At 45.9% G+C, this 27,295-nt stretch overlaps 1 protein-coding gene across 1 annotated transcript in view; it reads right to left on the bottom strand.

The window, feature by feature from the left end:
* TMEM260 (transmembrane protein 260) overlaps positions 1-27,295 on the bottom strand; it is a 645,490-nt gene that overhangs the window by 137,882 nt on the left and 480,313 nt on the right. The window contains exon 11 of the mRNA XM_086937970.1: positions 19,377-19,548. Coding sequence (XP_086794096.1) covers positions 19,377-19,548 — 172 coding nt within the window. The remainder of the gene's footprint in view (positions 1-19,376; positions 19,549-27,295) is intronic.

Here is a 27,295-nt window from a genome sequence, read left to right as displayed (position 1 = left end):
ACCTCCTTTTGTGTTCTGGGCTGTGACATATTTACAATTAACTGGATACAGTCGGGTGTTAGCTGTCTCCCCCATTTGGACAGCAAGTGCCCAAGGTATACCACTTGCTGAACACAGAATTGTAACTTCGAAGGGGACACCTTGTGTCCCTTATCAGCCAGGAAATGTAAGACTGTCAGTGATGCATGTTCACATTCGTGTTCACTTCGAGCGGTGATCAACAGATCATCGACGTACTGGAGTAGGGCAGTGTTGTCAGGCATGTGGATACTGTCAAGTTGTCTTTTCAATGCTTGGCTATAGATGCTGGGGCTTTCTGTGAATCCTTGAGGTGCGCGTGCAAATTTGAAGCTTCGACCATTTAAACAGAATCCGAAAAGGTATTGGCTATCCGGATCAATGGGGACACTAAAGAAGGCGTTCTTCAGGTCAATTACAGTAAAGAACGTGGCTTCAGAATCAATTGCAGTCAATAAAGACGATATATCTGGGACCACAGGATACTGTGGTACAATACATTTATTCAATTCGCGTAAATCGATAACTAATCGATAAACTGGAGGTGCACTCGGATCAGTGCGTTTAAGAATCGGAATGATAGGGGAATTACAGATATTGGAGTCGGTCTCTACAACCACTCCTTGGGCAATGAGCTCGTCAATAATTTTCAGTAAAGCCACTACAGCATCTGGGGGTAACTTGTATTGTCGAATTCGGGGTAAAACAACTCCTGGCTTGAGTGTAACTCGATATGGTGTAATGTGCATACAAGCTACATCAGTTGGGCCTTGTGCCCATAACTGTGCAGGAACATTCTGTAACCTGGGATCAATATCTCTCAACACATAGTGACCTTTAAAGTCACGTAAAAATAATCTAACTCCTTCCGGAGAACAACATATGACTGCTCCTAGAGCCTTCAGTGTCTTGATACCTAACAAGTTTTCTGGATATGATTTCGTAAGCAATAAGTCTGTAGTTCGTGATAACGGACCAACTGCTAGAGGAACTGGTTTCGATACTTCATTAACAATAGGTTTTCCTGAAAAACCAAGGGAAACATTCTGTGAGCCTGAGAGGGGTGCCCCTGGAACCTCGTCGTGACTTATCGTTGTTCTGCTTGCCCCTGTATCAATCAAAAACTTTCTATCTTTCCCTAATACCTGACTATGTACATAAGGACCCTCTTGATCTACAGGAATCTCAATGAGAGGCAAGCCAACTTCCCCCTCTAGGCTGTTTCATGTGTATCGCTGATACTCGGGATAGTCAGTTTGTGCATACTGGTACATCTGCTGAGTTGCATGTTGTGTTGAGGCAATTGGCTGTTGCTGGGGTACCGCTACGGTCTGTACTGTCTGTTGTGGAGTATGCATAGGCTGTACATTCTGTGGTACGTGTTGCTGGACCTTATCCTGTCTAGGAGGACGCGGTCTCTCCTTAGTTTTACCTGTTGCTATATTGTATTTTAAAACAGTACATTCATTTATATAATGACCTGGCTGTTTGCAGTAGTTGCATGTCCCTTTAACGGGAACTGCTGAATTATTGGACTGTGTCATGCCCTTTTTCTGACTGTCAACTGGAACTGACTGAGCAACTAACATTTTCATTTTCGTGTCTTTCATGCGTCTTTGTTCGTGATCATGTTCTTCCCTAATTCTGTTCTGGTGGTACTGTAACATTTGTAACATCTGGGAAGGCGTGTTTGCTTGCCATGTGCTCTCGACTTTTAATACACGATTCTTAACTTGAGGCATGGAATTCTCAACTAGTTTCGTTACAAAAAGATGTGGGTATGACTCGCTACTTGGTTTCAGGCCACTATTAATAATAAAACATTTCTCAAATCTAGAATAAAAATCACTAGTGTCTTCATCGGGTTTCTGTTTGCAGGCTGAGATTGCATCCCAGTCTTCCTTTTTAGTTGACAATAATCTTGGCAAAACCTGTACTAACAATCCTGGTAATGCTTTAGTTTTGTCCCCAAGCCCTAGACCTGGAGTTCGAGTCGTTTCTTCATTCTCTAATGCAGCCCAATCAATCTTTTGCTCTCCCACCTCCCAGTCTTTTTCTTTGAGTTTCTCGTAAATACCGGCAGGCAGTAATACTTTCAATATTTTCATAATGTCGGGATAGGTATAGTCTCCCATAAGTAACATGTCTTTTATTTCTCGGTGAAAACCTGCTGGATCTTTATCATGACTAGGTACTATTTTCTTCATTTCCAATAATTCCATTTTAGATAACGGTGTGTATACGAATACACGTCTAAGGGTGTCATCGGCATTCTGGACTGGATGTACTTCTCGTAAGGGATTCTGTCTGTCGAAGTAAAACATTTTCCTTTCCAGGGGTGGGGCTGAAACAAACTGTGGATTCAAGAAAGCACTATATCTGTGTCGCTGTTCTAGAATTACTTTAATTAGATCGGTACCTAGACCTCTCCATTTATTCATGAGTAGTTCTATTAGTACATCAGATAAGGGACCTGGATCAGAACGTTGGCATTTATACAACAAAAGAAGGTGTTGTATCATGTACATACCAGCCAGTCACTGTTCGTCTGGGGACAGATTCAAAAAGGTTCGCGCTACTGTATCATCATTATACATACTAGAATTGTCAGCCCATTGCACTGCTGACCTGGCTAATTCTTGTTCATCCATAGAATTGAGTACATGGTACCCCATCCGATGTTGAAGTACTTTATCGGTAGCCTGAAATAGATGTTCAGGCGTTTTCGGATTTGACATAGCAGAGTGAAAAAGTTGCTTGCTTTCTGGGCGTAACGTTTTATCAAAGGATCTACCCTTACCTACATAGGCTATCGTGTCTTGACTTATTAGCTGCGATGTTTCTACTGTTTTCTCTGATTCATCCTCCTCCTGGGAGGAGGCTAGATCGTCTGATTCGAGTGGCTCATCTGTTTCTCGACGAGCATGTATATCTATGATTTCTTTACGGATCTTTCTAACCATAGTATGTATACTTTTCTCTCTATCATGTTTACCCTCAGCCATGTTCTGACTCCATCTGTTCAATCTATCCATCTCACTTTGTGGAAATCCTGCCTGATCTTGTTCTCTTATCAAACAATTAACCAAAAATCGCATAATTAAACCTTTGTTCTCAACTTTCTGACGTGACATGCCGTCACCAACACTCTCGGGTCCTTCTCCTGTTCTAATAAAGTGATACATTTTGTCTAGATGTTCTGGCATTTCTGGTAACATTATCAGATAATCTGTAACTCGTCTTAAGCGTAAGGACGCTAACAACATGGGTCCTGACGTACCAGGCACAGTGTCGTATCTACAATCTGTAAGCTGTTGTCTGAGCTGTTCTGCTGTGGCACCTTTAGGTGTCCGCGCCATTGCGAAATCTCTCATTGTCACTCGATGTAACTGCGGCGGGGTTCGAAAACCTCCTGATGCGCCTCCTGAGCCGGAGGCTTGACCATAACCTGGCTGCGTTGGGACCTGAACTAGGCCAATCCCAAAAGGATTAAGCGTATTTATAGGGGGTGCAGAATTCGGGACAGGAGGGACCTGCTGTTGCGGACCCGGGGGCTGCTGATTATGGGGTACAGGTATATGTGGGACGGGTACATGAGCAGGTGCATGAGTATAAGCTGGAGCTACATCATCCAAATAGGAAGAAAGAAAAATCTCTGCTGCGGTCTTGTGACGCAATTTAGTCGGAACCAATGAAGGGGGCAGATTCTTTGGTACTTCTGGGGTCGCCTTGGGCAGGCCCTCGGCCCGAACTGGATACATGCCATTATTAAGCGTACTTAGTTGTCGGTCTACTTGTTCTGTTCGAACTCGTATACCTTCCTTGACTAATTCGTTTTCTCGAGTCTTTTCTGAATCTTCTCTATGTTTCTCTGCTTTTCTGAATTCTTTTTCTGTACGTCTATGTGATTCTTTACGCCATAATTCTATGGCGTCTTTCTGTGACTGTCGGGCTTTCTTTTTCAATAATGCTTCCTCTACTCTCATGATGCACTCGGCATCCCATGTTCCTGAAACAGGCCATCTATATTTCTCTTCTAAGTGTTTGGTATAATCGACCCACAAGTCTAAGTACAGTATGGCATCTAAGCCATGCTTGTGGTACATAAAGTGCCCTGGAGTGTCCCTAGGTGGAACAGGCACTGCTTCTTCTAGAATCCCCTTTCTAGTTCCTATCTGTCGTAACTTACTGAACAGCGGCATTTTTGAACCTTGATACTTGATACTTACTCGAACTCGAACACCATAAATACAATATACACAGTAATGCAGATCAAACAATCACACATACCACGACATTAAAACACATTTAAACATTTCGAACAGAAAACCACATATTAACTAGTAACATTTACTTGATGTACTGCTAAACAGCACAGATACACTGCTAAACAGTGCAGACCGGGTCTGTGTACCCAAACCCGTCTTGACCGGGGCAAACTAATGCACCCGTCTAGATGCGTCCCCAGCAACGGTACTCACCGGGAAGCACGGAGCAGAAGGCCTCGGAAAACTCGACACTGGGCTGGACCCTGGACCGGACTCGACTCGACTCGTGACGTAGGTACTTCGGAACTTCGGAACTGGTGGGCCTCAAGACACCTCGGACCTTGCACTCTCGGCTGGACTCGGGTCGGGATCCTCCGCACTCCTCACCGCCTCGTCTGGGTGTCGATCGCAGTCTCAGTCACCTCCGTTGGCCTGAGGGAGAGACAGGAAATCCTGCGGATGCGCATGAGTGTCCGTCCGGCTGCGGCAGGGGACTAGGCCTGTAACGCACCGCCGGCGCGTAAGGTGGGGGAGGGTCCCATCTGGGGTGCCAATTTATGTGGTAAATAAAATTACCTGGTACTTAATTTCTATGTGGTAAAGTTCAATAAAATAGCTCAATCAAAATAAGAGACACAGAGTCCGTGGCATCTGAGGTTTAAGGGGTTTTATTCCATAAAATGGAATTGGTTAACCAGGTAGCATGATCCATCACCACGAGGGTTCAGGAAGGGAATCATGGACATGTACAATGATTTATTAACAGTACACAGTATATATAGTATCATTACAGTGGTGATGGGTTCAGAAGGCGTAACAGCTGAAAGAAACAAGGTAAGAAACATGTGCGTAACAATATGTAATCAGAAGGCGTGCACAAGGGTGTACACGGAGGTGGGTGCCAGAAACGTCACATAGAAGAAAAAACATTTCAGCATTTCAGTCATAGAAGTGACGCAAGTGGGTGGATCCCTAGAAGAATCCTGCAGTGTCAACGGAAATATATGGCAGAGATGCGCGCGCAGCAGCATGACGTGTGACTGACGTGGAACTGGAGGGTGAAGGGGACTTGACATTTAGCGCTAGGATTAGAGACAGAAGTCTGGTGGGTCAGATCGACTTGTTCCTAAATCATATCTGGTATTTTGTGTTTGGAGAACTGTATTATCTTAGAAGGAAAGGTCTCTCGGGCAGAGGCTATTCTATACTGACTGCTAATGCGTGCATATGTGTCTACGTGTAATGCGAGGGGCCATGGGCCTACCATGGTAACAGGAGCTATGAATTATTTACATGGAGACAGAAAGGCCGGGCCCTTTACTCTGCAGCTGGGGGGATGTTTACCTAAACTACTGGATAAGAATGTATTTTCGAGGAGCGGAGCAGATAACTTGAAGGCTGAATACAGTTTTGGCAGGCAGTCAGGCAGAGCCGGGCACCACTTGCCGCGCAGGGAGTAAGTCAAAGTTCAGGGATTGCAGATGCAGGTCCAGACTGCAGCTTTCAGAGGCAGAAGTCAGGAAAAGGCTCGATGGCAGAAATCAGGGCCTTCGCCAGAGCCATGAAAACATGGAAGTGCACCATGTAAAGACGGTGGCACGGCATACTTAGGAACTGAATTATTGATCCATTCATGGCGGATCTGAAAGAGGACATGTTAACGTTGGACGCAAATGTATTTGCGTCTTCATAGCGGGTTGTGGAGGGAACTTACATGCACTTTAAGCACGTACATGGAGCCGTTGGGGTACGTAGTAGGGGACACAATTGAGCATAAAAATTTATATTACCTCAACACTATGGGAACAAACGTTGGAGCATTTCAGGTGTCCCCCTGACAATAACTTGTGACAGGACAGGCCTCTTTGAAGTTAATGAAGCTCTTGGGCCAACCCAAACTGGTCTTCCTGCCAGGGGAAGAAAAACAAGTACCCATAGCCAGGCCACGGTCCCTGCTCTTGGAGCAGATTTCCCACGTAATTAAGACCAAGCACTTGATTGACAGCTGCTGGAGAGCTAATGTAAATTATCTTCCCACAGCATCAAGCATGGAAAGGTAACATTCTAAAAGTTACTTTTACTATATATTTACTATATATTTATTAAAAGTCAAATTTCACCACTGAATATTAAAGGGAGTGGTTGAATTCTTTTTCTAGCTGGTCCTATATCTGAGATACAAGGTTAATAGTTTAATCTGGACTCTCGTTTTCTCATAGGGCACCTATGGCCTTCCATAGTGCAAACAGATTTGCATCGCAGGGCTGTGGTTACATTAATTTCTACCTGTCTCATTTTTAATTACTAGGCACCCTATCTTGTGGGCTACATCGGGTAAACTTAGGAAAATGTTAAAAGTATAGATGTTTCCCTCTAAAAAAGGTTATTTCGATAGTTTGAGCTGCAGGTTTAAACTGCAGCAGTCAGGCTACAATGGTGGGCCTCAAACAATGTTTTGCTTGTCAGACTAGTTGTTGGCAATATGATGGCTGCATTTCACAGATGTCATTTTATTTTCTATTTTAAAGGGGTTTTTTTCAGCACCATATATATTTTAAGAAAGTTAAATGAGTCAATAAGAGATTAGTGAATTTTAACATATTTTAAGGGTCAGATCACATTCACTGGGCAGAGGACAGTAGTGCCCCAGTGTACAGTTTTAAAAATCAGCACTGAAATTCAAGAAAGAAAGAAAGATGACCATGCATTTTCTCACAATGATACATTGCTCACTTCAGAAACATTTACTTAAGAATCTATTAGTCTGCAAATTAATATACTGGCGACAAATAACTTTTTAAAAAAAAATCATAGTTGCCTCGATCAATGCTCGACAAATCAGAAGAATACTTGGAATATCATGTGCCAAAAATAATTATTGGTCATTTGATTCCACACACAATTCGTCAAATACTCAGACTACCATGCTTCTCAGCTCATTAGTTGCTTATGCACAGTCCCTAAAATTGTACCATCGATTTAATACAAGGAAACTAATCCCTAGTCGACCCCTTATATTCATCAATAGAAGCAGAAAAACTGATCTGGACTTCAAGAACACAGATTTAAAAATGGATGCGTTAAGACATTTCACTTCTCACAAGCGCTGAGCTTTAATCAATTTAAAAGTAAGTAGATATTCCACTGTTGCGCAAATTATTTGTAAATAAATGTCATTACAATATTAAATTGAACCCAGTGCCTTTGACTCTGTTCTTGAGTGCTTTTGAACCAGGCTCAAAACGAAGGCGGAAAGGAGAGGAAGGCTGGTTTGATGGTTTGCTTATGACACCTCCGGTATTACTATTTACACTCTTGAATTCCCTAGGGACATTTGTGCTTCTTGTGAATAATATGATCAACAATATTTTCATACTCTGGAACAGTCTTAACAAACATTATCTGTATTTACAGAGAGTGCAGCCAAATCTACGAATGAACACATTTTATGGTGAATTAGAAAAATATACCTTTCAAACAAAATATATAAAGTGCCTAAGAGTGCTGTCATCCGTGATTAAAAAATAAAAGAATCAAGTTTTTACAATAGTAAAGATTAAGCACATCATGTGGAAAATCCTATACTTGGTCTATGCTTAGATATTTTTCGACAATCCTGATCAATGGTTGGCTGACATTCATTACGCTTTCAAAGTGTTCTAACGGAATCAATGCTTGTGCTTAGAGATGTGTCGTCTCAAACCAATGCGCCTGGTGCTCTGCTACAAACGGCCTTTTATTCACTTAAACTCGGTTAACCTGAACCAAACTGTATCTATGTTCACAACAAGGAGTTGCTGCCAAACAAAAAATGTTTCAACCATTGAAGAGTACTTTCCTGAGGCGGAAGCCGGGAAAGATTGCACTGATAGCCTGTTTTTAAAATTGTTTTATCCTGATTACTTGCACTGTTTTTACCAGCTAATTTGCACAGTCTTCCTTCCGCCATCCACCGCGCTCGAACCCTGGCCCCCTGTGCCAAAGGCAAGCCCGTCTGCGCCCGTCCGTGCCCAACCGGGCCTCTCCCCCTGTCCAAAATTGTTATACTCGGATTACTTATTCGGCGGACCGCCTACTTTCCCTCAGACCATATACAAAGCCTGGCTGTATCAATTTTGATTTGAATGATAAGGCCGCAAGGTCCTGCACGAACTGCACTTTTTGGCTGGAGGCATCACAGCTTTGCCGATGTTGTAAGCCTCGTATCAGGCCCACCCCTAATACCACCTTCACGTTTATTAGCCTAAACTGTAGATCCTTAGCCAAACATAAACGCGAGATCTTCGATCTTCTTGTGGATGAGCGACCCGATGCCTTGTTTCTTCCGAAACATGGCTTCATGACAGCTCTGGACCTGACATCGTGGAAGCACTGCCTGTTAGCTATACTATTTTAAGGTGCAACAGGCCCAACAAAATCGGAGGAGGCATTGCGATAATAGTTAAGAATAATGTTCAATGCTTGCTCGAGTCGATCAATCTTAAAGCTTGCGAAGCAGCACACTTTAAACTGGCTCTTCATCCCAAGTATACTCTTACGGGACTTTTAGTTTACCGCCCCCCTGGTCCCGCAAATGCCTGGGTAGCACAGCTTTCAGACTATATAGCCACCAGACTATTGCACTCTAGTAATTTACTGATTTTAGGGGATCTTAATATCCATTTGGATGACCCGAATAATAGTGCGAGCATGAATTTAATCTCCGACCTTGCAGCTATGAACATTGTATTACACAACTGTGGTCCAACACACAAAGGTGGCCACCTGTTGGACCCAATTTTCTCCAACCTTCCTCATATTCGCTGTCGTCCAGCACTACCCATTCATTGGTCCGACCACTCGTTGGTTTGCTTCAATCTTTCCCTTACGGATAGCGTGGTCCAGCCTAAATCCTGAGACCATCATCAAAAGGGACTGGAAAAAGCTTGACATTGCCTCTCTTAAACACATTTTAAACTCTCATCTTCCGTCTGATTCTAATAAGCTGGACGATGTGGAGGCAGCGGCGGCGAGAACCAACTCCTGGCTTTTTGAAGCCATCAACAGCTGTCTTCCCCCGTCCCACAAGAAACTGGTCATTCATAAAACACCGGCCCGTGGTTCAATGAACTACTAAAAACAGATAAATCCAATTGTAAAAAACTTGAAAGGACATGGAGAAAGGACTACTCTCCTGCGGCTGGTCTTGCTTACAAAAAAGAGTTAATGCGCTATCACAAAGCATGTGCCCTGACCAGGGCCAACTACGTCGCTAAAACCATCAATGATGCAGCAAATAAATCCAAAGTGCTTTTTGGACTGGTGAAGGATCTTGCTGGATCTAATACAGTGTCCAAACCTCCGCCCCTAAATAGTATTCAGTGTGATGAACTTGCTCAGTTCTTTACTACAAAAATTGAGAAGATTTATAAAGATATATCCGGTCAAAACGGTGGGAGCATTTCCCCCTCGGCGGCAATTAGCTCGAGCTATATTAGCAACCCGCCCACTTTCACACATGCTCCCCTTCTTGGATGGCCTGATCTTCATCCAACTGCCTTCTTGGAGGATCTGTCTAAAATAAAATCCGGCTCACCCACGGATCCTCGCGCCATCCCCATTCTCAGATTACTGGATGAGTCACAGCTCGCCATCATCTGCTTCACACTCAATCTTTCACTGCTGCATGCCGGTGTTCCAGCCTGTTGGAAACATGCTATGGTGTCTCCCGTGTTGAAGAAACCTACGGCTGATCCGAAGGGCCTCTCCAACTTTTGTCCGATCTCATTGTTGCCGGCTTTTTCAAGGCATATTTACCATCATTTAGCCCAGTTTGTTGCTATCAATGATCTATTGCGTTATTCTCCTTCTGGGTTTCGCCCGGGTTTCTCGACGGAGACAATGCTCCTGGGTGTCACCGAGAACCTTCGCCTCATGCTGGCTAGAGGAGACACAGCCGCACTGATCCTTCTCGATCTCAGTGCGGCTTTCGACACTATCTCCCATAACATCCTCCTCAGATCGCTGGCTGCCTTGGGTATTGGTGGCAATGCTCTTAAATGGTTGGCATCTTTCTTAACTGATCGGACCTTTCAAATCTTCTCTCAGTCCTCAATATCTAAAGCATACAATCACCTCAGTGTGTGCCCCAGGGCCTGATTTTAAGCCCTCTTCTCTTCAATCTGTATGTCACTCCCTTGGCTCACATCGCTGATCGTGCAGTGCTCACGCTGTTCTCATATGCTGACGACTCACAGATCGTTTTCTCCCTATCACAATCAGATCAAGCCTCCACCTCCCTCCTTCAGTCGGGTCTTAGGAAAATAGCCATCTGGATGAACCATAACCTACTCAAGCTGAATGGAGGGAAGAAAGAGGTCTTGATCCTTGGGAAAAAGCAAGATCTGTGGAGTTCTAAGCATTGGCCAGCTGAAATGGGCCCCATTCCATCTCCATCTGAGCATGTTCGCAACCTGGGAGTGACTATAGATAATGGGCTAACTATGCAAGCCCAAGTGAAGAAAGTGGCGGCCACATGCTTTACTATTCTACGCTGGCTGAGGAAGATTCTTTGGATGTTGCCTGGGGACACCCAGAAGTCTGTGGTCAATGCCTTGGTGACCTCCCGGCTGGATTACGGTAACGTGCTCTACCTGGGGGCTATCAAGGCAGTTACCTGGCGCCTCCAAATGGTCCAGAATGCCGTGGCACGTCTACTTTGCGGCTGTAAAAGAGACTAACATATCTCAGGACGCCTCAGGGATCTTCACTGGCTCAGAGTGGAGAACCGTGTGAAGTTTAAAGCCCTGAGTCTTATCCATAAAATCAAAACAGGGAAAGCCCCCAGCTATTTGCAATCTCTGGTAAAAAAAAATTCTCCTACACGCACACTTCGTTCCTCCTCTCAAGCTCTTTTCTGTGTGCCAAAGTACTGATTCTCAAGAATAGGCGGCAGGTCCTTTTCCTTCCTGGGTCCTAGAACTCCCTTCCCATTGATATCCTCTCTGAAAGTTGCTACGGTCGTTTCCGTAAAGCCATTAAAACCTGGCTGTTTAATCAGTAACCCTTGGCTTTCTGTGTCTTGAGGCACTTCAGCTAGCGCCGGGAAACCCTTCTTGGGTAGCTGTCGCGCTCTATAAGCTTAATAAATAAATAAATAATTAAATATAGAATCAGACATCAGCAGCATATACTAGGGTTATATTCATCCACAAAAAAACGATCTCCCATTAATCAAGCTGATGCCTGAACTTCAAACATGTTAGGTGGATGATGCTTCTGACCTGCCTGCCGTTTTTTTCTCAAATTTCATCCAGGCAAATTGAAATATGAAGCGGATGATCAATCCAGGAAACAGGCATATATAACATATGCATCCAATTACAAATTTTTACCACTAAAAATATTGTGACTTACAATGATGTACATACTGATGAATAAGAAGGAATAGGAAGGAGCAATATCCTACTGTATTTTATCTAATCTAATAGGATCAAATGTAATCTAATCTAAGTGTTAATTTTTTTAAAGCATGGTATACACGTGTCACGGGTCTGACTTGCAAGAGACCCTTAACTCTAATGACTGGTGGTGCGCCACCCCCCTTTCACCCTGCGCCTTGTCTCCACAGCCGCAGACTGATACATGGCACATGGAAGACGGAGACACCGAGACTGAGTGGCCCACCGGGGTGAATGTGTACGGCTCCTTTAAGGCCGAATGTGGTGATTGCGGAGCCACGCCCCCAGTGACGTCAAAAGCAGGAAGCACCGGATCGAGGGCGGACGGCGTTTCCCTGGCGGAGGACATCGAGGCGGAGAGCAGCGCGGAGCGAGAACCAGGAAGAGAAGCAGACGTGAACGACAAGCCGGGAGGCCAACGGTTGGGCGCTTCGCCCTGCCACGCGCCCACGGGAGGAGCGTGGCTAAGAGAGGTACGGGCCGGGTCGCGGGTTGGGTTGGGAGGCGGAGACAGCCCCCTGTGTGAAACTCCCCGCAAGTGAAACCCTTTCCTGAGCACGAGCACCCTCTAGCACGCCCGTTTGTAACCTGAGCACTTCACCAGGGTTCGTCTTCCCTCACTCCCGGTCCTTTGTGTTACTCCCAGAGTGCAGGCAGTAATTCGCCTTCTCTTCATTTCCTTTCTTTTTGGTACCACGTGGGAACCTCGAGCTGAGACGGATCAAGAAGAGGACTTCCACGACCAGAAGGCACCACGACAGTCAGAGTTATCTAAAGACTAGAGACTTCTTTCGGATTACATGAAGAAAACGTATATAACAATAAAACCCTCCTTGAAACCCTTACTTAAAGCCCCCGTGTTTCTCTTTGAGCCGGCAACCCCAGCACCGGTGGTCGACCCTCCTAGTACTTCAGAGCCCCTGGGACAACTGGTGTCAGAAGTGGGATCCCCTTCACCATCCATCTGTGAGAACAAGATGGAGACCCTAATCGACCACCTCATCAAGGGACAGGAAAAGCTAGAGTGGGCGGTGGAGAACCAGCTGTCCATTGCCCAGGCGGACAGAGAACTGTTTACTAAAACCATGACAGCCCACGTGGAGGGCCTTAAGTCTATGCCCCTGCCCCCCGTCCAACAAGCTGCCACTGGCGAGGGGTGGATACACACTCCCCACCCATCAGGGATGGCCCTTCAAAAGTATGTACCCGGCGAGGATCCTGACGCTTTCCTGGTGAATTTTGAGAGGGCGGCTCGGGCCATGAGTTGGCCTGAAGAAAAATGGCCGTTCTTTCTCGCTCCTCTCCTTACCGCCGAGGCGCAGTCAGCATACCAAGCAGCGAATCCCCTGGGGACAACCCCGTATGCGACAATTAAAATGGTCATACTGGATCATCTAGGGCTGGATCAGGAGGCTTATAGAGTCCGCTTCAGAAAAGAGAAAGGGGTTCCTGGGGAAAACCCTAAAACACTGTTCTTCAGGTTGAAAATGGCAGCTGATAAATGGCTACGCCCAGATGTATGTACTAAGGAAGAGATACTGAACAAAATCTACGTAGAGCAGTTCATGGAGGAGTTACCCTATGCGACCCAGCGCTGGCTGAAACAGCACGTGGGCCTGACAGTAGAACAAGCCATAGAAATGGCATCTCAATATGCAAGGGCCCAGCCTAAGGCCATTCCGTGGGAGCCTGAAAAGACATCCAAAGGTGCTCCTGTCACCAAAATTGACAAGAGGCCGAAACCAGTACCCGAGGCACCCAGGCCGTTCAAACCGACCGGAATAATGGCTCCGATGACAAAAGGACCCCAGTGCTTCGACTGTGGCGAGTGGGGCCACATCGCCAGGATGTGTCCCAAAAGAAAGAGCCATGAGGATCCTATGGAAGTCGGGTATCTGCCCCGGACTGTGATGTATTCCGCCGAAATGGGCAGCACGTTCTACGTGAGTATAAGGATGAATGGGTACCAACTAAAAGCATTGTTAGACTCAGGGTGCAGGCAATCCGTTGTACAGTCAAGGTTCGTTACTCCTGGCCAGATGAATCACAATAGTCCCGTGTACATTAGATGTGTCCATGGGGACGTGAAGCCCTACCCCGTGGCCTCAATCTCCATTACACCGCAAGATAGAGACCCCTGTACTGTTAACGTGGGGGTGGTTGATTCTCTGCCTGAAGACATGATCCTGGGGACCGACAATCCAGAGTTCCTGTCCCTCTTTAGGGAACACCTTTCCAAATCCTACCTCTCCCAAGAACCCTGGGTTATTGATCGTAGTTTTAGATTCGCTCAGGCTGAGGATAGAACCCTATTCCACGCCTGGGAATCCGCCCATAACTCTGATGATCTGACATCCCAAAGATTCCCTAGGTTCTTGATTAAAAACGACTTGTTGTATAGACAAGCCAACCCGGAAGCTGAGTTGCAACTGTTGGTTCCCCAGTCTTTTAGGGAACAAGTGTTATTCTTTGCACATGCCCACTTGATGGCCGGACATGCCGGCAAGGAAAAAACCACCGACTTCATCCTAAGAAACTTCTATTGGCCGGGGATTTACAAGGATGTTCAAGATTTCTGTGCACGGTGCGAGGTGTGCCAACGAAGAAACACAGCGTCCTCCGGCTGCTCCACTACAACGGATGCCCATAATTGGGATCCCATTCGAGCGAGTGGGCATGGACCTAATAGGACCCCTACCTAAGACTGGGAGAGGCTTTCTATATGCTTTGGTGATCGTAGATTACGCTACCCGATTCGTCGAAGCATTTCCATTGAAGAATACTACCACAGCCTCCCTTGCTGAAAAATTCGTGGAACTATTCACACGGGTAGGCTTCCCTAAAGAAGTGTTGACAGATCAGGGAACCCCGTTCACCTCTAAACTAATGAAGGAAGTGTGCGCCTCACTGGATATAAAGCACTTGAAGACCTCGGTGTATCATCCACAAACCGATGGGTTGGTGGAGAGGTACAACCAGACTCTGAAGCAAACCCTAAAGAAGATGCTGACGGCAGAAGGGCCCACCTGGGATCGACTCCTACCTATTGCCCTGTATGTGATAAGAGCCCAGAAGCAAAGCAGCCTAGGATGCTCATCGTTCGATCTTCTATACGGTAGGCTGCCCCGGAGTCTCCTGGACATCACTAAAGAGATGTGGGAAAACGAGACGTCCCAGGAGCAAAAATCCATGTTGGAGTACACCACTCAGCTCAGAACCAGACTAGGTAAATTAAGAGAACTCGCCTATACCTCCATGGAGCACCAACAGGAGAGGTACAAGAAATCCTATGACAAGGGCAAGAGACTAAGAACCATGGAGGTGGGAAAATGGGCTCTCGTGCTATTACCTTCCATCAGTCATAAGAACAAGAACGAGTGGCAAGGCCCCTATCAGATTACTGAAAAGATTGGAAACACCACCTATAGACTCCGGTTAACCCCTACCAAGTCTCAAATTTACCATATCAACCTCTTGAAGGAGTGGTTGGGGCCCCTACCCCGGACGGGACAATTTGTAGGGCAGATGGATGCCTGACATACCTCCACTCTGGAACAGTTGGTCGTGAACCCAGAGCTTTCTCCCAAGGAAAGGCAAGATTTGACCGAGACCCTAACCCCGTACGCAGACGTGTTTTCCGACTTGCCTGGAAGAACGGAATTAGCGGAACACTGCATCGAAACACTTCCTGGAGAAGTAGTAAAGCAACGCCCCTATCGAATACCGGCAGCAAGGAAAGAAACAGTACGAAAAGAAGTCCAGGACATGCTCGAATTGGGCGTCATACGGCCTTCACAGAGTCATTGGTCGTCCCCAATTGTTCTGATTCCAAAACCAGACGGTACCAAAAGATTTTGTATGGACTTTAGGGCCTTAAATGCAGTCTCGCAATTTGATACATATCCAATCCCTAGGGTCGATGACTTGATCGAAAAAATTGGAGACGCCAAATATATTACCACCATTGACCTCACAAAGGGGTATTGGCAGGTCCCCCTTCGTGAGGAGGATAGAAAGAAAACAGCTTTTGTAACGGACGAAGGAGCCTTTGAGTTCACCGTTCTGCCGTTCGGCTTACATGGCGCTCCAGCTACGTTTCAGCGCCTGATGAACAAGATCCTGCATCCCTTTTCTCACTTCAGTTCAGCCTACCTGGATGACATAGTCATATACAGTCAGAATTGGGAGGAACATCTACGGCACTTACAAACCATTCTGTCAGCCCTTCGAAGAGCAGGACTCCACATCAATGCGAGAAAATCGCGGGCAGCTTTTCGGAGCGTGAAATACCTAGGCTACGTGTTGGGTGAGGGAACCATCGCTCCACAGAGCGAGAAGGTAAGAGCGATAGCAGCAGTTCCGTTCCCCAGTACTAAAAGAGATCTTCGAGCCTTTCTTGGCCTGGTGGGTTATTACAGGCGCTTTATTCCAGGCTTTGCAGAGCTGGCAGCTCCCTTGACCGATTTGCTCCGCAAAGACACCAAAACTAAAGAATTTAGTAACCCCACGACAGAGGCCTTACATGCATTCCACCTTCTGAAATCCACAATGACAACTGCTCCTGTCTTGATTTCACCGGACCGTAGCAAACCCTTCCTGTTGTCCACAGACGCTTCCAATCAGGGGATCGGAGCTGTGCTATCTCAAATCAAAGAGGGCGTAGAACATCCGATCCTATATGTCAGTAGGAAATTGTTCCCCAGGGAGTGTCGATACTCCACCATCGAAAAGGAGGCCTTAGCCATAAAATGGGCAGTCGAAAAGTTAAGGTACTACCTGGAGGGCAAACCCTTCGTTCTCCATACAGATCACGCTGCCCTGAAGTGGATACACCAAAACAGTAGTCACAACCCCAGGGTGTTACGATGGTTTCTGTCCTTACAGCCATATTCATTCACGGTACACCATCGTAAAGGAAAGGACAATGCAAATGCAGACTTTTTGTCCTGTGTCTTCCCTCTCCCCGATCGGGAAAAGCCAGGGGGGGAGGTGTGTCACGGGTCTGACTTGCAAGAGACCCTTAACTCTAATGACTGGTGGTGCGCCACCCCCCTTTCACCCTGCGCCTTGTCTCCACAGCCGCAGACTGATACATGGCACATGGAAGACGGAGACACCGAGACTGAGTGGCCCACCGGGGTGAATGTGTACGGCTCCTTTAAGGCCGAATGTGGTGATTGCGGAGCCACGCCCCCAGTGACGTCAAAAGCAGGAAGCACCGGATCGAGGGCGGACGGCGTTTCCCTGGCGGAGGACATCGAGGCGGAGAGCAGCGCGGAGCGAGAACCAGGAAGAGAAGCAGACGTGAACGACAAGCCGGGAGGCCAACGGTTGGACGCTTCGCCCTGCCACGCGCCCACGGGAGGAGCGTGGCTAAGAGAGGTACGGGGCCGGGTCGCGGGTTGGGTTGGGAGGCGGAGACAGCCCCCTGTGTGAAACTCCCCGCAAGTGAAACCCTTTCCTGAGCACGAGCACCCTCTAGCACGCCCGTTTGTAACCTGAGCACTTCACCAGGGTTCGTCTTCCCTCACTCCCGGTCCTTTGTGTTACTCCCAGAGTGCAGGCAGTAATTCGCCTTCTCTTCATTTCCTTTCTTTTTGGTACCACGTGGGAACCTCGAGCTGAGACGGATCAAGAAGAGGACTTCCACGACCAGAAGGCACCACGACAGTCAGAGTTATCTAAAGACTAGAGACTTCTTTCGGAGTACATGAAGAAAACGTATATAACAATAAAACCCTCCTTGAAACCCTTACTTAAAGCCCCCGTGTTTCTCTTTGAGCCGGCAACCCCAGTACCGGTGGTCGACCCTCCTAGTACTTCAGAGCCCCTGGGACAACACGCTTAAAATAAGTCTCTTGGCTCTGTGGAAAGCATAGGACATACACAGCTGTGACCAAATGAACTATTCCCAGGCATCAAAGAGTCCACTTTTAAGAACTTTCCTAAACTTGGATAACTCTTTTTTTTCTTTTTTAGAGAGAGTGGTGATGTAAGCCTAAAACCTGCATGGATCATCCACCTTAACGTAGACATAACCTACGTAGAGGAAGTATTAAAGTATGATGGCTTCATAAAGTAGATTAATCATGGGATTACTTTTTTGTGAAAAATATGATTAACACATTCGGGTGACCTGCATGTGGAACAGCCAGTGTTTCTTTAACTGAGATTCACTAGTATAATGCACAATTCCACTATATTTTATGGTGACTTTTTGATACTTTGAATACTTTCCCCTGTAAGTTGCATGAGAACACACAATAAAACACAGCGTTGATTGATTTGTGGTAAGAGGGACAGTAGTGATGGCAGGTGTATTTCGACATATAAGTAGCCCCAAAAGCCAAAGGAAAAAAGTATCCATGAATCAATAAATTAAACACCTCCAAAATTGAACACAATGAGCATTTCATCATAAGAGCTTAAGAGCATTGTCAATACCTTTTTTAATAATGTTTTTTTAAATTTACAGTGTTTTATATAGGGTGAACTTGACCCGAATCGGGTCAAGCGCTTTCATAGCACTAGTTGCATTACATGAGGACTCATTCATTTTCGTTAGGCACGGGGAGATTAAGTGATTTGCCCGGAATCAAAGGATGTTCAGCGTCATTGCCGAGACTCGAACCCAGTTCCCCAGATTCGAGGTCGACCGCCTTAGCCGTTGGGCCAACTCCTCTCCCATACCTCTCTCGAATACATTACTAAATACTTGCATATAGACTAGCAGTCTCTCTTCTTTTTTAACTGCAATGTAAACATGCACTATTTCAAATTGCTACTTTTGTTTTAAGTACAAAGTAAAAAATGTGGTTAAAACTGGCCATCAAATTGTCCAGTCTAGAACCAGAGACAGAATTATGTAACGCATTTCTTCCTGGCATCAGCAGACCTGTGTAGGAAAAATCATATTTCTCTCTTGCAAAATGCAGTGAAATTCTATAAAAAAAATTTGTGAAATTGTGCTAACACAATGAAATGTGATTTGCCAGTATCTCATGTCGAGATGTGTAGAAATGTCTCGCGAAATACTAGGAGGAGACTGGTTCCAGTAGAAAATGTCTCTTAGCTAGACATTTTCAGTGTGAACCAATATCCACAAGGTATATTTGCTACGCCTTTTGACACGAGATGCTCAATGAGGTAAAAAAAAAAAGACATGAAATAGAGTAGTGAGAAAATTCGAGACATTTGAAAATGTTACTGGCATAATTAAAATGTGCCTAGGCTTCGTTAGTATTTCAACGTTGAACAGAGCAATCGGCTCAGAGGTGATGGGAACATTTGCTAATATAAACAAAACCCCATTGCACGTGCAGAAAAGTAATATTCCCCCTAATAAATTTAAATGGCAGTTAGCGGACATTGGTTTATTTTATTTCCCTAAACTTTGTACAGGAAGAGATAGGCGAGTAAATTAAACCGGTGGCCAGTGTCCACTAGTGCCTTGAAAAGAACCAAGTTCTTCTGCCAAGACCTAACAAGAACCTTGCAGATCACAAAGGACATACTGGTAATATACACTGTTGGGAAATATGTCAAATATGTCTGTGCAGGAATATGTTTTGTGTACAGTTTCAACTGTTATAGTGCAATGCCAAAAAAAACAATTATGACTGAAAAACATATATAAAAACATTACTGATACCTCTTGGTCCACTAAAGAAACATCAGATCTCATTCCCTCACAGAAATGCAGGTAGCGGAGTGAGTTTCCAGGTAAATCTCCTCTAAGCAATAATATGGAGTTCAGAGGCATGGATGATAGAAGGTTTCTTGCGAAATTATCAACCACATAATTTGCGCTGTTGTCACAAGTTCTAAATAGAAAATAAAACCAAAAACGTGGAGCATCAGTAGTGATGTTAGGTATACATAAACTAGACAAATAAACATCACGAACAAATACCAGAGCAAACTTGGTAATATACAATTATGTAAAGCAATAAAAATATAAGCAGTTAAAAAACTAGTTAACATAAACTTGACCCTGAAAATTACTGTTGCCTTTAGTTACATTCTAACAACAATCAAAATCCAAAATGTCTTCAAGAGCAAAGAAAACAGCGAGAATAACAATGTAAGGGTTCTTTGACCAGTGGGACTCTCCTGCATGACCTCACCAGCAAGATATGGAGGAAGCCAAACAAACCTGATCAGCCACTGAAAGAAAGCATATTAAAAAGCATTGTTTAGCTGAGCTCTAAAAGTAGTGGCTTAAGATTGGAAAATTAGTAGATTGAAAGCTGTAAGGAACCACAGACATTGCTCTATCACCACTGAAGTACGATAAGGTCACCATGATACACATCACTCCATAAAAGACAGTTGTAAGTTGTGAAATAAACATGATCAATACATCAACATATCCGTTTCAATGGATAGGTACAGCACAGAATCAGCCCTGGTCAATGTCATAGATAATAATATAAAAAACAATAGAGTAAAGGGGGGCCTAAGGGAGTTTAAAGACCATGCAGAGACACATTCCCTAAATAAACATGTGAAACACAAACGTGTCAAAGGGTCTAAATTAGAAATCTATGTGTGACACATTAAACTGGTACTGTCTGTAACAACCCACTTAAAAGAAAAGACATAGGAAAGTGTCCTGTGATCCCTATAAGACCCATCAGGATACCCATCAGTCACCACTCGGAACCGCCCTTCATCATTTGGGATTCCTGTAACCCATCTACTTGGACCACTGCCGGTAAGTGTAGAAGGTCAGATATCATAACCTCCTAAAAACCTGGCAGTGACCAGTGTGGTTAAAATGTCAATAGTGCCAGTTGGTAGGTAAAGGGGTGACTGATTTGCAGTGCTTATAAAAAAGAAAACTGAGTGATAGTGAAAATAAAATTGGGTGAGGGACCAAGAATGAAAGTTTATTCTGTCTTTTGCTCGCTCCACCAATATTAAAAGAGCAGCAAAGGTAGACTTAACAAATATCTACCTAGATGTAGAAATCTACATCTAGGTAGATATTTGTTAAGTCTACCTTTGCTGCTCTTTTAATATTGGTGGAGCGAGCAAAAGACAGAATAACCTTTCATTCTTGCTCCCTCACCCAATTTTATTTTCACTATCACTCACTTTTCTTTTTTATAAGCACTGCAAATCAGTCACCCCTTTACCTACCAACTGGCACTATTGACATTTTAACCACACTGGTCACTACCAGGTTTTTAGGAGGTTATGAGATCTGACCTTCTACACTTACCGGCAGTGGTCCAAGTAGATGGGTTACAGGAATCCCAAATGATGAAGGGCGGTTCCGAGTGGTGACTGATGGGTATCCTGATAGGTCTTATAGGGATCACAGGACACTTTTCTATGTCTTTTCTTTTAAGTGGGTTGTTACAGACAGTACCAGTTTAATGTGTCACACATAGATTTCTAATTTAGACCCTTTGACACTTTTGTGTTTCACAATGTCATAGATGACATCAGAATGCATGCGGACGCTGGCCGAGCAGTAATCCTCATACTGCTCGACCTGTCCGCAGCGTTCAACACCATCTCACACCAGATTCTACTGGAAAGATTACGAACCATAGGTATTCAGGAAACAGCTCTAAACTGGCAGACGGACTTTCTCAAGGGGAGAACCCAGACGGTAAACCTTGGTCCCTTTAAATCTAGGACCACCATGGTATCCAAGGGCGAACCTCAGGGTTCCTGCCTCAGCCCCTTATTATTCAACGTCTATGTCGCCCCTCTAGCAGCACTACTAAGAAAAATAGGGTGTAACCCCCCTTTCCTACGCGGACGACACTCAACTTCTCCTTAATTTCCACAAAAACACCCCTAACATCGAAAACACAATTGCAGAGGGCATGAAAACAATAACATCTTGGATGAGTAGCAACTTCCTGCAGTTAAACGCAGATAAAACAGAAATAATGCTATTCAAAAATGCAACAACCAGCTGGTACACCTTCCCCAAAGACAGTGGTCAAGAACCTCAGTGTTCTAATAGACAGTAAACTAAACCTGGATGAGCACATAATAGCAACCAAACGCGCCTGCTTTCATGCACTCAGCCTACTCCGGAAAGTCTTCCACTTCCTCCCCTCTCCCACATGCAAAACCCTGTTACATGCCCTGGTACTCAGCCGACTAGATTTCAGCAATGCCCTGCTGATCTTTGCTAAGGAAACCCCCCTGAGAAGTTTACAAGTGGTACAGAACACAGCAGCCCGCCTAGTAACCAGTGCTCCCCACCGTACCCCCTCACTTTCCCTTCTCCACAAACTACACTGGTTACCCATACGGAAAATAATTCAATTTAAAATATGCTGTCTGGTGTTCAAAGGCCTTAATCAGATGGGACCAGAATATCTGGCGGTTTAACTGGTCGGACACACCCCTTCACGCACCCTTCGCTCAAAAGGGAAAGGTCTTCTAACCATTCCTCGCATAAATCAAACCAGACTAGGAGGCAAATCGTTCTCCTACCTAGCTCCTCAAATCTAGAACCAACTACCCTTGGACATCCGACAATGCACTAACTATCTGACCTTCAGGAAAAAGCTCAAAACATCACTTTTCTAGCTCCTAGTCCATACCTCTTCACGTCCTCAGCGCGGAGATACCCCAACCGGGGTGATTCAAGCACTCTATAAATTATATAAATAAATACATAAATAAATAAATAAATGGACTGGCTGCTTTAGTATTCTAAGTCCAAGTCAGGCAATGTGGGTGCTAGAGCCATGTCGAGGTAAGGTAGGCCGAGGCAATGGTGGTTGATGTATGGTTTTGTCCATAACAAATCTCTCTAGGTAATGGGGCTGCACCAAGATGACACTTTAACAGGGGTACATCACCAGATGCGGAGCTCGGTGAGGTACAATCCATCAGACTGGATCTAAGATCTAGCCTATATGCTGAGAGCAGCATACCAGGAAACACCACTAAATTGGCACATCAAATACATATTGTATCACTGAGAATTTGGATAATTAGATCAGCATTATAATTTACCCTCTCTAGCCCCAAGGTCTGAAAAGTGGACTCGGAGCTTCTATTCTTTACTAGTGCTATGTTCTAAGGGCACATTTCAAATCAAGGATATAAAGCACACCAGATCTGGTCACAGGCATAAATATGGTCGCTGCATCTTTAGCCATTGCAGCAAACTATTGCTGGAGTTGTATAATGGTTTCCTTAGATACAGACCGCAGCAATGGTTTGATCCATTGCCATATATGCTTGTCCTTTTATGTGTGGAAAGTTACTTTTATATGTATAACATTTGGCTTACAAGAAGGTGTCATGAGTAAAGTAGATAACCAATAGCTTGAACACACTAATGTGCCAGAGTCATGATTAGCCACCGATCTTCACAGGACCGAAACCTTGCCTTTTGGAACTAAGTGCATAAGATCAGAGCAGAGAATAAAGCTAAAACCAAGCTTCCAACAACACTTCTGGGAGCGTACATACACTGAATGACTACTCTGGGGGCACGGCCTGAAGAGTGAGAGTATATTTAAAGACTACCGAAGTAAACCGGCCACCAGATAAGACTCCTAACCTCATGTCCGCACTTGCAAAACACACAGCATGGAATGCAGCTGATTAAGCCACATTGTTCCCGATCATAAAGCATGCACAATTCAGCCTCTGTTCCATCTTCGTTTGTGGAATCCATCTTATGCCCTGAAGACCAGAAGCTAAAATGTGTGAATTTGTGTTCTCCCAGTAGGCAAAAAAAAGTACACATGAGACAAGGCTGATCCTCGAGATGTGGAACAGCAAATGTATGAAATGAGAACACATCTCATACATTTTCAGGTGAATGGAGGCACAAGTGCATGTTTATCCACACAAACGTCTGACATAGCTGCTCTCTCCCAGACTATATCAGTACTGTACTGTTAGAACTGGGATTTCTGGTTGGCTAAGGCTTACGCCAAAGCCAGACAGAAACCACCATTCTAGTCAGGGCAAGGGAGTCACACGCCAAGATAACCCCTGCTCACCCCCCCTTGGTAGCTTGGCACGAGCAGACAGGCTTATCCCGGAGGCAATGTGTAAAGAATTTGCGCACGCACACAACAGCAACAACATCCTAGGCACAATACAAAAGGAACTCCACACAAGGTTATATAAAAATAACTTTTGTATTATCAAAATACATCAGATAGTAATCACACAATATACATTGTGCCAACTGGCACGGGCAATATTCACAAGGGATTATTCACACCAGGACAGGGCCACGTGGGCCACTGTCAGAATCAGCACTTAGTAGAACTAGCACTTAGAATAACTGTCACACCAAATAACAAGTATAGATCACAACCAGTAACCACTGGTAACAGGTAGGTACACACTACGCAATACTAATAACCATAGGCCTAGATCATGCATGGACACATAACCTCTCTAGTATAACATACTAGGCAAAGCAAACTTCTAAGCATGAGCACCTTTAGAAGTATAACACAAGCATAAAGGCAAAGCACATTACGCAGCAATCACATTTAGGCCTAAACAGTATAACTACAGTAGGCAATCTCTCACTAGTCTAAACACATTAGACTCTGCCTCTTAAGAATAAATCACATTTAGGGGTGTAACTCACAGTGAAGTAAACTCTTACTAACATAAACCAACATAGGTAAAATAACCTCATAAATATAGTACCATCACATTGCGCAAAAATCACATTAGGCAATTACCATCATAAACATAGTAAAATCACATTCCGCAAAAATCACATGAGGCAATTACCATCATAAACATAGTAAAATCACATTGCGCAAAAATCACCTTAGTGCCTTGCGCCCTACCCACATACCAGCCCCCTGGCCAACTGGCTATCTTAAGAAGGGGCTCAAATGCTCTGTGTCCAGAATGTCAGGGCACGCTGCCACGCAGCCCCAGTCAGGGGTGCGCCATCTGCGCAAACCTAAACGTTGCAGCTGCCCACTAATTGCTGGGCAGCTGAGAGCATTCACAAGGGCCTAAACGCTGCCGCTGGCACTAAGTGCTGCGCAGCTGTAGAAGGCCTGGCACCTCTGTGCCACTCCGTCCCTCACAAGGACTCTCTCTCCATTGCGCCTAAACGGTGCAGCTGCCCACTAAGTGCTGGGCAGCTGGAAGGAAAACTGCGGCATGGGCTCTCACTGGCCCTAGACAAACTGTGCCTCAGAGGTTGGAGCCACACAGGCTCTGGAACAAATATGTGCAGGCTGGAGCTACACAGGGCTCTGTAAATACATTTTTGCGCAACTGGTGGAGCCTTCCAGGCTCTGAACCCACATGTGCTCTCTGGAGCACTCTGGCTCCTCAACAATCATGCCCCTCATTGCAGCTGACCCCAGCCAACACAGGGGCAGCTGGAAACAAAGAATGCGGGCACTGAAAATGGAGCCACACAGCCCTAACTACAAAGTGTGGGCCCCTCTGGGCCCGAGCAACCATACTCCTCGTTGGAGCGGCCCACTGACACACAGGGCCACTCTGACACAGTACCTCGCACCGGCACCAAAAGCAGCCCCCACGGAGCCCCCCTTGGGGGACACGAAACACCAATATGCCCCTGAGCCTTGCAGGCTCTACCAAAGAATGCCCCGGTCGTTGGAGCCCCCCTTCTGGGGGCTCGAGATCAAAAGGAAATGGCCAACCCAATGGGGACTCGCTGGGGGAGCGGCCCGCCGCCTACCAGGGCCGCTCTACCCTCCCAGCGCCCCTCAAGCAAGTCAGCAGCAACACTGGGGGGCGGGTACCGGCAATGTGCTCCGACGCCTCCCCCTCCTTCCAATCAAATACCGCGTGCCCCCACTCACCGGATACTCTGGGGGCGACTTCTGGTCTCGGCGGCCGCTGCAGACGGAAGAGCTCCTCCGGGCTCTTCCTTTCTTGGTCCGGCCCAGCGCGGGGTGGGCTCCCGCCTGGGTCTTCCACCCTCACTCTGGGCACCCGGGAGCCCTGGAAGAAGACGCCGACCTCTTGATGGTTGCTCAGGAGCGCGGGGTGGGCTCCCGTCCGCTTCCTGTTTATCCGGCTCCTCCCCCGATGACGCGGCGGGAGGCTCGGCCGGCTGGGCCAATCCCAGTGCGGCCTTCGGTGGATGCCGGCGACTGCCTTCTCTTAAGGAACTCGGCCGCGTCGGTGATTTTCCCCTGGCAGACGAGGGGTGGGCACCCTCGAAAATATACAAATATGAGCCAACCCTGCAGGGTCGGCTCATGCGAGGGTAACAAGAAGTGCTACCAAGTGCTTAGGCAAAATAAAGCGCTCCCAAGCGCTAGTGTAAAAATAAAGTGCTCTCAAGCGCTAGGACCCAAATAAAGCGCTCCCAGGCGCTAGTGGCAAAATAAAGTCCTCCAGTCCCCCAGGCAAGGCAGAGGGGTCACAGGAATTCCTCCAGCAATTCCAGGCATCCAGGGGCTGGGCAGGGCCCAGGGAGGCAAGCCTTCCCCTGGGCCCAAGCAGCAGCACGCCCCTGGTAGATTCCAGTCAGAAACAAGAACATTTTACAAGAGGTCACAGCCTCTTTTTATACACAAAAATCCCTTTGTCTAGCAGGGTGTAGGCAATGTAAGAACCAGCTACAACTTGTTATGGGGAACTCCCTTTCACTGGCCAGGCTAGGGACATCAGACGCACCACAGGGGGTGGAGTCAGCATTGTGGAGGGAAAACCCAGCCCTATTCAGGTCCCAGGTGTACCCCTCCCTCACATCAGCATGCTAATCTCTCCATTCACCATTGGGGCAGACCCATCCTGACTCCTGGAGCCAGGCTCACCAGCCAGCTCCAGCCAATCACACGCCAGACACAAATTACACAAACATGCCAACCTCTAGAAGTGGCACTTCCAAACCAGACACAATCATGCCGCATACATCATTGCGCAGCATTCAATCTCACGAGTTTGCACATACCAAACTCGACCTGCACTCCCCACACATCAGGAACTACCATGGTCACACATATTCCCCATGCATTCCTATGGGAGGGCAGGTCACTCACCACACACATAGAGGGCGCACGCAATTTACACTGGACCACAGTGAAAAAGTGAGCAGATACCTAAAATCACTAACACCAGGTTACAGAAACAGGCTAGGCAAAAGCAAAAGGTTTCGGGGTGAACCTGCCAAAAAGGGCCAGGTCCAACATTTACCAATATCAAACTCGGTCCAGATCACTGGCACACAACCACAACACACTCACTCAGTGGAGGATGCTCTGGAAGCATAGTAAGGGGCTCAGTAGTACCACACTTTTTCACTTGAACCAAAAGCAAAGACATTCATTAGAATGGTTAGGACTGGTGATATGAGAATGATCCAACAACTGGAGTGAGAAGTGAGACACCTTCCAGGAGGTGCGCTCGTGATGGAAGGCCAAAGAACGTTATGCAACTGGGGAAAGCTCGATAGGAGCTATCATAAAAACTTGCTATCCATGCCCAAATCTGCCATGGCCTTGGCCGTTAGAACGGAAACTGGGCTTCAATCATGGTTTTCCATTTTATTGGAACGCTCATTAAAGTATTTGAAAAGTCAATGTCCGAGCACAGTAAAATCTCAATGCTCTTCAATGA

The sequence above is a fragment of the Lissotriton vulgaris genome, chromosome 9 (assembly GCF_964263255.1).
Source record: "Lissotriton vulgaris chromosome 9, aLisVul1.2, whole genome shotgun sequence".
Lineage (NCBI taxonomy): Eukaryota > Metazoa > Chordata > Amphibia > Caudata > Salamandridae > Lissotriton > Lissotriton vulgaris.
This window is presented reverse-complemented; position numbering and strand designations above follow the sequence as displayed.